The sequence below is a fragment of the Ictalurus punctatus genome, chromosome 3 (assembly GCF_001660625.3).
Source record: "Ictalurus punctatus breed USDA103 chromosome 3, Coco_2.0, whole genome shotgun sequence".
In the NCBI taxonomy this organism is placed as follows: domain Eukaryota; kingdom Metazoa; phylum Chordata; class Actinopteri; order Siluriformes; family Ictaluridae; genus Ictalurus; species Ictalurus punctatus.
The window spans coordinates 3,228,546-3,243,779 of record NC_030418.2 but is presented as its reverse complement, the minus strand read 5'-3'; the positions used below and the strand labels follow the sequence as shown (position 1 = coordinate 3,243,779).

At 42.1% G+C, this 15,234-nt stretch overlaps 1 protein-coding gene across 4 annotated transcripts in view; it reads right to left on the bottom strand.

Annotated features, from left to right (window-relative positions):
• Positions 1-15,234, bottom strand: part of cdh23 (cadherin-related 23) — a 226,763-nt gene that overhangs the window by 195,212 nt on the left and 16,317 nt on the right. For 3 of the 4 annotated variants that reach the window (XM_053679437.1, XM_053679436.1, XM_053679438.1), the window contains 2 exons: positions 9,567-9,667; positions 6,015-6,089 (listed from right to left, as the gene is read on the bottom strand). In XM_053679437.1, the coding sequence (XP_053535412.1) occupies positions 6,015-6,089; positions 9,567-9,648 (157 nt within the window). In that variant the 5' untranslated portion in view covers positions 9,649-9,667. Of the gene's footprint in view, positions 1-6,014; positions 6,090-9,566; positions 9,668-14,672; positions 14,794-15,234 lie in introns of all 4 variants that reach the window. The other variant, XM_053679435.1, reaches the window with a different exon arrangement.

Genomic DNA, 15,234 nt, shown 5'->3' with positions numbered 1-15,234 from the left:
CACATACATAATCGTCGTATTAGTTTGCTCAAAACGCTATAAAAGAAGATCAAGTACTGCTAAATTCCCTTGTGACTCATTTACTATACTATGCTCTGATTCATCTGTTCATCAGCAGCTAGGAAGCAGAAGCATTACTTCTTGCTGAACTGAAGTAGCGATTAGCAGGGTACTGAACGTTTAATTAATAAACAGTACGTGTATATTACAAGGTCGGAATTAAGGCTTAATGAAGGCTTTGTTGGTGATCGTGCTAAGTAAGGAATAAACCACGATGGGGCGTGGTAATCTAGAGAAAAATAAATAAATAAAAGAATGACATTGCGGTGTGATGAAACGGACTCGTCGTTACGACCCCGAAATGAATGGCACGTCAGTTTATAGTTACGATTAATGATGTGGAACGTCTGCGAGACAAATTTGTTCCCGTCATCGCTTTTGATGATGATGATGATGATGATGATATCATCTATAAACAGACTCTACAGACTTCTCCTGAAGTTAATAAGATTCGATCTGCCTTGTAGTCAGCACTACTGTCCGAGCTACTGTCGAAGAAAATCCATCGACACCTTCTGACCAATCATATTTGAGAATTCTACTGCACTAATAATCTGATAATTACGGTAAATGAATGAGGTATGGTTGGCAATTATTTATTCATCTTTAGTTTCCAAAACATAGTCATGGTGGATCCAAAATCGGTTTGTTTTTTCCCCCCATGACCCCTGGATGAGACGCCAATCCACACAGATGCACTCATACTATAAGCTAGGAGTAGCTTTTCCACTTACTGCCATGATTTGAAAGGTAGGAGGAACTCCAAGGGGACACAGTGAAATGTGAAACCCCACACAGATGGGTTGAACAGTAAAGCTATAATACAGCAAATCTACCCGGTGCACCGCTAACGTACCCGGACTTATTAACGGTACGTAAATTATTAATATACAACCTTTAACGTCAAATGTTAGCAATCGACTCACCGGGATGCCGCAAGACGGGAGAAACGAAGAAAAAAAAAAAGAAAAAAAAGACTAAATCGATATAAGCTTAACCTCTTCATTCCGTCATATTCTGTAAATAATAGATTCTCGTGCTTCATTAAAACCGTGAATGTCAGACACTCTGAATCTATTTTTCAGCACTATGAACTCTGTGCACTTTTTAATAGATCTAACCCGGTCACGTCCAGGAATTCCTCAAAAAATTAGAGACGAGCGACTGGTTGAAACCGAACACGAACTCCACTGTCGAGTGGCTCTTTTTTCTCTCCGTGCTTGAGACGTTCGTCATACTGTATTTCATCTTCCTCGTCTCGTTCGCCGCCATTAAGGGCCAAAAGTTGCCGTCTGTAAAGTTAGATGGCGCCGTTAAACGACCATTACGCTTATCTCCAGAATGCCCTTTACCCGAACGCCACACGGACCCGAAGCGTTTTGTCATTTCAACAGATGAATGCATCTGCTACAGATAGCTAATTGACTAATTAGTCTAATGAAGTCACTTGGTAATTCGTTAGCAGGCGAACACGTCGGTCCCGGTGGGATTATGACGCAAGCGGGCGTGGAATAAATTTGTTGGGATGTTACGCTATTACAGCGGGATTCGAGTGCGTTAAGGAAGCACAGGAGCAGACTTTTCATAAACTGTCAGAAACTCACATTTACACAGCATGTGCACACTCACACTAATTAAATATCACCATATCATGATACCCGAACATGTTTGTCCAATGTGTGTGTGTGTGTATGTATATATATGTATATATATATATATATATATATATATATATATATATATATATATATATATATATATATATATATACATACATACATACATACACACACATACCAATCAGTACTCTTGGGTGACTGTTGTGGCCAAAAATGCTCGATTGTGCCGTGGCTTTTTTTTGTTCGAAATTTGCGACGCAACTTTGTCTTTCGCACCGATGTTTGGTGGTAAATGAGACCTTTTAGCTGCACTCGCGCTCTACACGCGTGAACCGAAGAGGGCTTTGGCCCGGATCTGTGGAAAACCTTGGAAAATTGCGAGCTCCTCCGAACGTTGTGGCGTTTGCTTCATATTGTCATCATTTCTGCGATCGCAAAAACCGCTAAATGCTGGAGGAACCGACATCCACACATTCCACACAAGTATATACCTTCATACAAAACGGCGACACACACACACACACACACACTCCAGTGGGTGGCTGATTCAGTGTGTTGTCAGAGAGTGGATGTTTTGGAAGTCCTCCTGTGCGAGGACATCTGCGACACTAATAAGCCATAATGCTGACAAATTGGTAGCGTCCGATCTCACACACACAGTCTCCCAAAACAAGCCATCACTGTCATCCAATCAGACATGGCTGAAGGCGCCGAGTCAAGCAGGGCAGGAAGGACAGAGGGTGTGTGCGTGCACGCGTGTGTGTGTGTGTGTGAGACTAAGTGCAAAAGCCCTAAACACAACTATTCCAAGGGTAAATAACTGTCCTTACTCCATCAGTCATCAAAAACCGGTACAGTTTGCTAGAACAAAACCTCTTTTCACAACTTAATGCGTACGAATACGTACAAATCGTATTTAACAGACACATTTAATGTGCTCATAGTAGCGGTTTCCTGTAGGTAATTAGCCTAACCTTTCCTCACAAACTCTAATATTTCTCCTCACATCTTCATTCTAATAGCAGTTGCACTGAATTGGAAAAGATCGGGGGAAAGAACTGAAGAGGATACAATCTTTTGACGTTAAAAAAAATTTTTTTTTTAAAGCCTCATGAGGATATATCCGCAGCTCAAACACACACTTCAGGTAAAAGGTGCCAACATTTCTGTGTCCACGTTAGGAGCGACGGATTTGTGGCTGAGAGAGTCTTCTATCAGCTAACTCCGATAGATCTTTTTTAATTCGGGCCTCATGACAACACCGGGGCAAGGTGAAGGAAAAGCTGACACTCTCAAATTGCCTTGTCAATCATCGGAGTCATCCTTAAAAAGGGATGAAACGGACGGCGGGAGGGGAAAAGGGAATCGAGAGAAAGGAGGACGGACAGAGACCGAGCGAATTGCAAATTAACCTTGAAGGAAGCGCGAGATTACTGTGGAGGTCGGAGACGTTTCGGACGTTGGACCCTAACGCCGCTAATATTTTCCGTCTTCGTATTCGAGATCACATATAAACGATGTAGTACAAAGACTTGAGCGGAGTCTAAAAACCTGGATCCAGATTGTGCTGTGATTGAATGATCTATGTTTTGCACAGTAAATTTCCACAGGAGTTTCAGTTACTGAAATAAAGCTAATAAACCAGTCAGAAGTCTTGGGGTTTTGTTTTTTTTTTCTACTCGGAGAACATTTCAGTGAATAAAACTGCCTTTATAGTAAGATGAAGAGCTTATTACCGAGTACGCTTTCAGGAGCGAACAGCTAAAATCAAGCAACCCAACGTTCTTCTGGGAACGCTGCTGGAACCCTTCGATGAAGCGGTCGCCGTTTGGAGAAAGTTCGCATGATTGATCGTTGAAAGGACCCTCGAGGAGACGCTTTCTTTTAAACCTGAAGGTCGCAGGATTCGGACGCAGTTTGGACGTTGTTTAAATCTAGCAGTCGGAGGCTGATCTCTAATCTCTAGAGAGGAAGGGTACAGCAATAATTAACCTGTAATTAATCACAGTTAGGTAAATAATGGAAGCACAGCAGTGCCGATTAGGATTATTTTTCTGCCCCCCCCACCGGCCCCAGCCCAGTCACACCAAACGTGAATGAAATTCACCTGGACAGAAAGGCAATACGACGAGCGAGAGGACGTTTGCTTGATGCAGCGGTTACTAGCCTCTGTCTTGTGAGCCAATGGAAAACAAGTGGGCGGGACTGTGGATACATTGGTTTGGCAAACGGAGGAGAAGGAAGGAATTATGTAGTGGACACACCAGGCTTTTGTCTTGCTGTCGTCCATCACATATCTGAAAAACCATAGCTGTCCTTGCAACAAATCTCTCCGAGTCTCCGTCTGTGCGTCTCTCCGAGTCTCCGTCTGTCCGAGTCTCCGTCTGTCCGTCTCTCCGAGTCTCCGTCTGTCCGTCTCTCCGAGTCTCCGTCTGTCCGTCTCTCAAGTGTCTCCGTCTGTCCGTCTCTCAAGTGTCTCCGTCTGTCCGTCTCTCTCTCTTTCTGTCTGTCCGGGTCTGTGTCTCTCAGAGTCTCTGTCTCTCAGAGTCTGTGTCTCTCCGAGTCTGTCTGTCTCTCCCCGCCTCTCTGTCTCCCCGCCTCCGTCTCCCCATATCCCCATCTCCCTGCCTGCTATAAGTGTTGGCACCTCTGAAAATAAATACATCAATTAAAAAGTTACAGAATATAACAAACAGTTCAATGCTAACAGTTAATATTAACCATTCACACTAACCGCATGTTCAACAGCTGGTGATAATCGCTCTGCTGCTATGGGCTTAAAGTGTTTGATGTCCCCAAAACAGAACGGAGTATTTCCAGTATTTCCGCTGTCCTATTTTGATCATCATATTTTCCCCTCCAGAATTATTAGTTGAAAAACATCTCCTGCGTGGAACAATGGAACTGCGCAAACCTGGTACTACCAGTAGCTATGTTTTTCCTATCCACATATTTTTATGCGAATATTCGGATTTAAAAAAAAACAAAAAAAAAAAAAAAAAAAGGCTGGATGGAATGTGACTTTGCCTCAATAAATCATGTGATTGGATAATTTCTCAGAAAAGTAAAAATGGAGGCGAGCAGGAGGAAGTATTTCCCCAGAAGCGACGGATAGAAACGGTCGCAAATGCTCAATGCGATATTCCAATTTAAATTCCCAACTCTGATGGAAACATAGCTTTTGACACCATGGCAACAACAGCACAGGTTGTACTAAAGGGGCTGCTTTAATGCTACATTCGTACCATCATGCTAACACTTTGCGCTAATGGCTAATCTCAGGAAAGAATGAGGAGGTACTGGGAGGAATGGAATGAATGAAGAAGACAGGAAGGGATGGTGTCGGACAGGAGTGTACACGAGGGACGAGAGGGAAACGGAGCGAATGATGTGGGTGAGTGAGGTGTATTAGAGCTGAGGAACGAAGTTCTGGAGTGTGATCTGACTGCTGAAAAGCTCTCCAGCACATGTAACCCTGTCAGCCTCCACACACACTTTGACCAATTATTGGACATACCTCTGGGCAAAATATGTATATTTTGACCTCTACAGGCAGCTGCAGTTTGTGTGACCGAATACACACAAGCATATAAATATATCACACACACACACACACACACACACACCTTTACAAAATCTTCACCATAGATACAATATACTGGAGCCCAATATTAGAGTCAGCGATAGAACACTGCTGGATTTATTCAACGTTTACTCCAAATACCAAATACAACCACTCAAACTTTCAAATATAAAATAAATAAATAAATACATACATACATACATACATGAATGCATGCATGCATAAATAAATGAAGTTGTGTAAAAGTATTGCATAATATTTTTTTAATCGGACAATATATGCTTAAATTAAAACGATCCATTTTCGGTTTCTCCTTCAAAGGCATTTTGTAGAGGTGGGAAAAAAGAAGTTAAATTTACGAGAGCAAATAATCCACCTCATTCAGGTTCATTACACCTGTGATCTGTTTCACGTGCGCTTTCTCCATCGCTGCTAATGAAGTGTTACAGATGTGCGAAAAACATCAGCACAATCAAATCCCAGATCTAATCCAGGGGGTGTCTTACTCATTGTCATCACCTGATGTGACTGAATTGTAGATAGAATGATGGGAGGTGTGGTTTTTATTTTATAAGCGATGCTAGGTGTACATACACAAGACATGTCTTGCAGCAAGAAAACCTCAAGTGACTTCATGCTGCATTGCATATAATAACTTCATGAGCCATCAGTCTCTATTATGCATATCTGTGGTTGTAGCAAAGTACGGGAGTGTGTGTGTGTGCGCACGTGTGCGCGCGTACATGACTTACCCACTGGAGTGTTCTCGTAAATGAGCAGGTATGACTGGAAGAAGTAGTTCTGGAACCGTGGAGGTTGGTTAAAAGCTACAGGAGAAAAGGGACAGATATAAATAAAGCAAACACACACACACACACACACACACAAAGAAGAGCAGGAGAGCATCTGTGTTTGCGAGACATCTGATAAGAAGCTCAAAGAGGAGCCCGAATCAATCTGACATGCCACAAATAAAGACCCGTGAGATGCCAGACCATTAACTTCATCTCGCTAATCAATATCGGTGCAACGTGTGAAAGTGTGTGCGTGCATCTCTAGGTGTGAAAACATGTGTGCTTTCACCATGACAGTGGTCAATTGTGTCTCTAAAGCAAGCCTCTATATATCTTGTAGCATGAAGTTTTACACACACAAACCACCCCCCGTATATGGGATGTTGCCCTCAAAAAATATAAAAATATATTTTAAATCAATTCTTAAGTTTTATGTTTGCACTGAAATACCCTGCCAAGTTATCTAGCTAGTGTTAGAATCATAAACAATTATTAGTACAACCTAAACAATCCTTATACGATTTAATCTTGGCTCATATAGCCAGCGTAAGAAATTAAGTTTACAGTACTCTTGGATGATTTAAAAAAAAAAAAAAAAAAAGTGTCATATTACCGTCTTTTAACTAGCTAGCTAGCATTAGTAATGAAGTCCCCTCAGAAATCCGGTCATATTACCGTCTTTTAACTAGCTAGCTAGCATGAGTAATGAAGTCCCCTCAGAAATCCGGTCATATTACCTCCTATTAACTAGCTACCTAGCATTAGTAATGAAGTCCCCTCAGAAATCCGGTCATATTACCTTCTTTTAACTGGCTAGCTAACATTGTTAATGAAATCCCCTCAGAAATCTGGTCATATTACCTTCTTTTAACCAGCTAGGTAGCATTAGTAATGAAGTCCCCTCAGAAATCCTGTCAGGTTCAGTCTTTTAACTAAATAGCTAGCATTATTAATGAAGTCCCCTCCGAAATCCTGTCTTATTAACTTCTTTTAACTAGCTAGCTAGCATTATTAAGGAAGTCCCCTCAGAAATCCGGTCATATTACCTTCTATTAACTAGCTAGCTAGCATTAGTAATCAAGTCCCCTCAGAAATCCAGTCATATTACCTTCTTTTAACTAGCTAGCTAGCATTATTAAGGAAGTCCCCTCAGAAATCCGGTCATATTACCTTCTTTTTAACTAGCTAGCTAGCATTATTAATGAAGTCCTGTCAGAAATCTGGTCATATTACCTTCTTTTAACTAGCTAGGTAGCATTATTTAGGAAGTCCCCTCAGAAATCCGGTCATATTACCTTCTTTTAACTAGCTAGCTAGCATTATTAATGAAGTCCCCTCAGAAATCTGGTCATATTACCTTCTTTTAACTAGCTAGGTAGCATTAGTAATGAAGTCCCCTCAGAAATCCTGTCAGGTTACAGTCTTTTAACTAAATAGCTAGCATTATTAATGAAGTCCCCTCCGAAATCCTGTCTTATTAACTTCTTTTAACTAGCTAGCTAGCATTAGTCATGAAGTCCCCTCCGAAATCCTGTCAGGTTAGCTAGCTGGTTAGCTAACAAAACCCATCAACTGCATGCTAATATGAATGCATGCTAGAATACTTCAATATATGGATGTAAACACATGCTGGTTATGGACTTCAGACAGAATTTATCGTCTCCTGAGTGTGGTGTCTTTCAGGTGTGTTCAGCCGGAGTCGAGCTGTTTTGTCAGGAAGATCAGCCGAAAAAGTGGTAGTACTTTGATCTATCTGTGTGTGTGTGGTACTGTTTAATGCAGACAGAAGGCACCTCTCCACACTTAAGCATGCTAACAAGAACCGATCGATAGCACGTCTCATTTCGCTAATAAGCAATTAGCTTCCGAGACAAAAACATTACATTGCTTTCTAATGGAATACTCTGCTCTGTACATGATCATTAATGCTAATTAATTATAAAAATTAAGGATGAATAATAAATACGGCAACGTGCGAAGAAGTGAATTCAGCTCTTTAGCAGGTTTAGCTTCCGAGAGGCTTTTATCTGAACTTAACTGATATGATATGAGAGGCAGTCAAAAGCTCTCGTGTTTAATCACATCTCACAATCACGGTTTCTCTCCGTCCCTGCATCTCTCCATCCCTTCATCGACTCATCACTTCGTATTAAGCAGCTCATGCAGATGGGCTCATTCAGTCTCACATCGCTTCCCTCAAAGCCTTCATCTTCTATCTCTCTCCCCGTCTTTCTTTCTATTTTTTCATCCTCTCCATACTAAATATTTACCCAATGTTCTCTCATTCCTTCATCCTAGCTCACTCTCTCATTCCTTTACTTCTCCCCTCTTTCTCTTTTCTTCTCTCTTTCACCCCCCCCCCCCCCTTATTCTTTCTCTCTCACTCTTTGGTTCAGTCTCTCTCGTTATATTATTCTCTCTCATCCTTTCATTTAATCTGAGCCTCTCTATTATTCGTTCATGCCCTCCATCTCCTCTAATGTGTTTGTCCATTCTCTTTCCCGCTTTCTCTCTTGTACTACTTTAATCCTCTTTTCTCTCTTGCCCAATTTCCCTTTCTCAGTTTTCCCTCGTTTCCTTCTCTTTTTTATCTCGCTCATCCTTCATCTCGCTCTCTCTTTCTCTCCTTTTGTGTCCATTCTCACTCTTCCAATCTGCCTCTTTCTTGCGGTTATTTTTCAGTCCAATTCTTTTTCTCTCCCGCCCTCTGTTTTTTCCATTCTCTCCATACTTCATCCTTCATTCTAGTAAATTGTCCATATACTGTATATTTCTCTTCGTCTCCCCAACAGCTTTCTTTTTTTTGCACCACTGTCTTCCTACCTCTTCGTTCTGGCATCTCGTTTTTCTCTCATTTCTCTTACTCATTCTCTCGTTCTCCCTCCACCTTTGCCTTCCCTATCCATCCCTCGTTCTCTCTCATTCTTTCTTTGCCCCCCCCCCATATAAAGTTATTATGCTCAGTGTGTTCAGGCATGCAGCGAACAGGACGTCTCTAATTTTCTTCCATTCTCTTCGTAGGCCCACAAAGCCCTCAACAATCACTTAGCGATAATAACCATGAAAATGCTGCTCCAATAGGATCAGCCACGGCTATTAGCTCCGAGATAGAGGTGGAGAGAGAGAGAGTTTGAAACAGAGGTAAATGTGGGGAAGACAGGCGGAGAAAACAGGAGCATCAGAACATCATTCAGCACGTTCTGAAGTCGTGGTGGCATGGCATTGATAACTCGGCACAGCATGTCTCACACACACAGCTAGAGGGTTGGCTGTTGATCTAGCAGGAGAGTGAAGAGTGACAGTCTGGTGGGAAATCTTGATTGAGCGGGTGAGACAGGATGAGAGGACGACAGGTGGAAAAGCAGACAGGTAATGAGATGTCTCTGGGACAAATAAAAGAGTGGAGCTCAAGAGGAAGATGATGAATAAAAACGGACAAGTAGAGGCGAACCGAGTTAATGCGAGTACACTGTGAACTTCAGCTTTTGTGTGCGCGTGCGTGTGTGTTACCTTCACTGAGTGCTTGTAGGAGGAAGTAAGAGAGCAGCAGCTTGGCCACTGTCATCCTGCCAGACGAACCTTCACTCCACATCACCTGCACCTAATTCAAACTACACACACACACACACACACACACACACTTTTAGTAAATCCAAAGCAGCATGATCAACCCATATCAGAATTACATGATTCTACCCTGAACACACAAATGTTTCAGATACACTGAGAACTATGATTACGTTTACATGCACATCAACATTCCAATATTAATCAGAATTTGGCATGATTATAATTAGTACAGAGTCGTGTAAACGCCGCAATCCGATTCAGATTAAGACAATATTCTGATTTCCCCCAAAAACGAATTCCCTGAAATCCACTGAAAGGACATAAATGCGCATGCTCAGTCTGCAAGGAATTGTAGGTGCTAACAGATGCTTAGCTGTAAGCTAGGTATTCAGGAGCAGCAACTCAGGCAGACAAGCGTGTATAGAGGAATTTTCCGTTGCCTCTACGCATATAAACACCGTATTCGGAATACGGCTGCAACCCGAATACAGACCTCGAACGGAATTTGACGTGCACGTAAACGTAGTCTACGATACTTATATGTTAGCATTAAAGCATCTTTAACGCTAAGACTGATGACCTGATCTGTGTATGTATGCGAGGGCTTCATCAGGATTGGCTGGTATAAATGAGCTAGCAGACCCAAGCCCTTCCTTTCTTTGAAGGAAAGGAAGGGCCATCCATATCGTCTTTGCCGTCAACATTATCTTATTTGCAAATGGCTTAAAGTGTCCCCCCCCCTTTCTTTTATGAAATCTTTTAAACGTACAATATCACCATCAATGGTCGCAGGTAAAAATAAATAAATAAAGTCAATTTAAAAATACACAGAATGGTATGAAGTACGTCGTGGACGAATCAAGCCACGTGATTCCACGCTCCGACACACCCCCTAGATTTCACGTGCGTTGGAGCTCACTTTATTCATTTCACACCGTTTCACTGATGCAGCCTTAAAGCCGACAATAAAACAAATGCACGTAACTATGTGACTAGCATCTGGCTAGATGTTTAGCTCACCTTATAATAAACACCAGACTACTTCACACGCTGTGAGATTCTATTACAGACTCCTGCGTTTAATTCGGCTCATTTAAGGGGACTCGTTAGATCAAAATTAATGCCGTGTAATCGCACCGAGGGTAACCTCTGTGTAATCGGGATAATAAGTGCCGTGTGTGTGTTTGCTGATATTCACTGACGATGCTGCATGATGCACTGCACTTGGTAGTCGATATGCTTTGCTGTGTATTAGTAGATAGTATGAGGTGTTTAATGTCCAACTAAGCGATCAGATAACAGTGTGGTCTATGAGTCATTGCTAAATGTTTCATTTATCGCTTGCTGCTAACTAAGGCTTAATGAATGGTTGAATAATACATACACTATGCATATTCAATTATTTATTAACAAGACAACAAATTATTCATATGTAGCCTTTAATGTCTAACGTTACCTGAAAAATAGCAAGTGCAAATTACTGATGACTTCCTGAACTGGCTCATATCACTAAGAATTTTCTATTCTGTTCTAGCTAGAACCATGGTTCTCAAAAGTACGGTCTCTATTAGAACTATTGGAACGGCAAGGCCTTATTTTTTTGTGCTGTAGACTGAAGACATTTGTGTTTGAGATAAAAATCATGAATATCAGAATAGAGTTTATAATTTCAGCTTTTATTTCCTGGTATTTGTGTGTACACGTGTTAAACGACATAGCACGTGGCACATTTTGTATCAGACTACCCGATTTGTAGGCGAGCAAAGATATTGGAACATTATTATTTTAATTTTTTTTTTAAACTGTGACTGACCCAGGTTTGTCGTGTTAGCTTGACTGTTTAACCAATGAATAGCTCTGAACATCTACTTGTGGTTTTAGCCTTCAGTTTCACCAGTGAAGCCTGCATTTGTTGTTAAAAAGGATAAACCAACACGAAGATCAGAGAGCTGTCTATGGGAGAAAAGCGAGCCATTCTGAAGCTGAGAAAAGAGGGAAAAATCAATCAGAGGCATTGCACTAACATCGAGTATAGCCAATACTACCGTTTGGAACGTCCTGAAAAAGAAAGAAACCGCTGGTGTACTCCGCAACAGACACTTAACGGGTCAGCCGAGGAAAACGACAACAGCCGATGCCGGTAGAAGCCGGGAAAAACAACACAAAAGAAGAACCTAACAATTTGGTGATGTCAATGAGTCACAGGCTTGATGCACTTATTGCAAGCAAAGGATATGTAACCAAACATTGTGTTATTTAATTCAAGACTTCTTATCTGTTCCTATACTTTTGCTCGCTTAAAAACTGTGTGGTCTTGATACAAAAGGTTCTATGTTTCAGGTTGTTTAACACATCTAGCTGTAAATACCAGGAAATAAAAGCCGGAATCTTAACTCTCATGTCATATCCATCTTTTGATCTCAAACCCAAATGACTTTGGTGTATAGGACAACCAAATGAACCAGCCTTGCCGTTCCAATAGTTTCGGAGGGGAACGTATAATCTATATCTGTATTGCCTTTTTAAAATGGCATCATGGTGGTGGAGATTACCATCAACGTCGTCATGGTCGTTATTTACTCGCAAGTAAGGAAGTAATCTGTGCTTCTCTGTAAATAACATAACTATGGATTTGTGGATTAAATCGAATAGATAAATTAATTGAACCTTCATATTTATTTGGGTTGAATTACTAACGGGACAAATGATCCTGTCGGTATCCCACCTAATCCCCAGACTGTTCCGGAAGCTGCCTGGAACGTCATAGCGATGCGGTGCAAATCAAACAGACCCCTGAAGAGTTACCGTCAGCGTCACGGTGTCTCGTTCTAACAGAGCGGCTAATCCTACTCAGGGCTGTAATGACTGTGTACGGCGGGATCTCGGACACTTAACCAGACACTCAAGCGGAGGCTAAACGGGGTTCCGAGAAAGACGTAAAGCGAGGGGGTGGACTGCGGATACCGTGCGACAGGTGTTGGGAAGTGTGGCTGAACGCCGTGCACCACACCTGCAGCAGATGACTCAGTAAAAAAGCAACAACAGGTGGAAACGAGATCCTCCCTGTCCGCCGTCTGATTCATTATTTACGGCTTATTCGATCCTCGGCCTGTGATGCATTCAGAGAGCGGCGCATTCCAGTGCTTATATTCTCAAACAAGGAGTGTTTGTAGTGTGTGAGATGAATATAAAACATTGTATGCAGTATATTTTTTATATATATATACACATATATACACACACACACACACACACACACACCATATACTGTACATCCTTATTTAAAGCAGCCTCAACTACAAGTGACATCAAAACAAAAACAACGTTACAGACCGTGTCAAAGTTTGGGATTATGTTAGATATTCACCGCACGTTTGCACCTTCGATGCTGACGGAGTTTAAATAGAAACTGTGAAAAGGTTTTCATTCACCTACTGTGATTAATGTGGGAAGAAAAAGCTCAACTGTGCTTAAAATGTACAAAAGCAATGACAAAGTGACAGAAAAGGTTTATATTTAGTTTATTCAATCACTGAAGTGTCGGACATATCCGGCGTCTTGAAGTCGCCCTTTTAACACTTTAGTCTGTTTTTTTTTTTTAATAATAAAAATCCTAGCAAAAATATAGATTTCTTAAAAAGGTGAAAAGTGTTGGTGTTATCTGATAGTTATTTACGTATTCTCCTTTACGTTACGCCATGTCAGGCTTTTCTTTCCCATTTAAAATGTCCTTTTAGTGTCAGGCTTGACTCTTCCAGACGTCTGAACACGCCAAGACTATCACATAAATAGCACACGCGAAAAACGTCCAAATATTGTTTTCAAATCGAACTACTACATAATTCACACAATTATCATTTGTAAAATCAGCCACAGAAAGCGTGCACTTCTTTATATTCAACTTATCAAGCTGTGTAATACATAGTTTGGTTGGATTACAGTGCTCAAAGTGGATTTGAGCCATGTTCCTGGCAACAAACTAAGGAGTAGATGTGTGTGTGTGTGCGCGAGAGACACACACACACACACACACACACACACACACACACAGACGGAGAGAAAGAGACACAGAGAAAGGGGGACACACACACACAGAAACAGAGACACAGAGAGAGAGAGAGACACACACAAACATACAGACAGAGAGACACACAGAGAGAGACCGTGAGAGAGAGACAGAGAGAGAGAGAAACAGAGAGACACAAAGACAGAGAGAGAGAGAGAGAGAGACACACACACACACAGAGATAGAGACCGAGAGACACACACAGTGAGAGAGAGAGACACTGAGAGAAACAGAGAGAGAGAGAGAGAGAGAGAGAGAGAGAGAGAGAGAGAGAGAGAGACAGACAGACAGAGACCGAGAGACACACACAGAGAGAGAGAGAGACACAGAGAGAAACAGAGAGAGAGACACACACAGACAGACGCAGAGAGAGAGAGAGAGACAGACACACACACAGAGACACACACAGACAGAGACAGACAGACAGAGAGACAGACAGAGAGACACAGAGAGAGAGAGACACACACAGACAGAGAGACACACAGTGAGAGAGAGAGAGAGACACAGAGACACACAGAGAGACAGAGAGAGAAACAGACAGAGAGAGAGACCGTGAGAGAGAGAAACACACAGACAGAGAGAGACAGACACACACACAGCAAGAGAGAGAGACACACAGTGAGAGAGAGACAGACACACACAGAGAGAGACAGACACACAGAGAGAGAGAGAGTCCTGTTTGTTTTGGTTTGCCCCGGTGTATTTCCGGGGTGTGATAATGAAAGGAGTGCCCTGTGCTGCACTTACTGTCACATACACACACATCCGTGATGAATCTCATTTTGCAGCGTATCAAATTCACCTCGCTGGGTTTCCCCAGGACACAGCATGAGCGATGTTTACTCAACTACGAGAATTTCCAACAATTACTTCTCAAAATTGCTGTTCATCTTTTACGCAACTCGGATTAAGCTTCTCAGCCTACTAACTGGTCACATGTACCGTACTGTCCGCTGTAACGTCCGAAATAGACGCCCCACCTGGATTCTAAGCTTCCTGCACAGGCTCGCCGTTTGTGCTGCAAAAAGGTGGCGGCGCCGTCGCTGGCGAGGTGACGGACCGCGTTAGGGTCGGTCTCGATCAGAAACGCGAGCCGTCGGTCTGTGGAAAGTGCAGAAATGACAGAAGCATGCATGACCCCTCATCGTTTCTGAATTACGATTCAGGTTTCAAACCTAAACACACATTTACAGTCCTAAAAGAGTTTGATATGCATGATACACAGTGATCCATCAAACACACACCAGTGTGTGCAATATCACCCCCCCCTCTCTAAACCCTACATGACGCCTCTGCTAGGTATGGACATGATGGATTTGAAGGCATCTGTGTGACAGTGTGTGTGAGAGAGAGACACAGAGCGAGAGAGACAGTGTGTGTAGATGTGTTGATGTGCACAGGCCAGACTGAGACCACAACTCAATCACAACTATGATTGCTTACCTAGTGAGATTTATGACTGCAAACTTTTCTATAATATGTGTGTGTGTGCGCGCACGCGCATGTGTGCATTGTACTGCTACATAGTGATCGCATCATTAG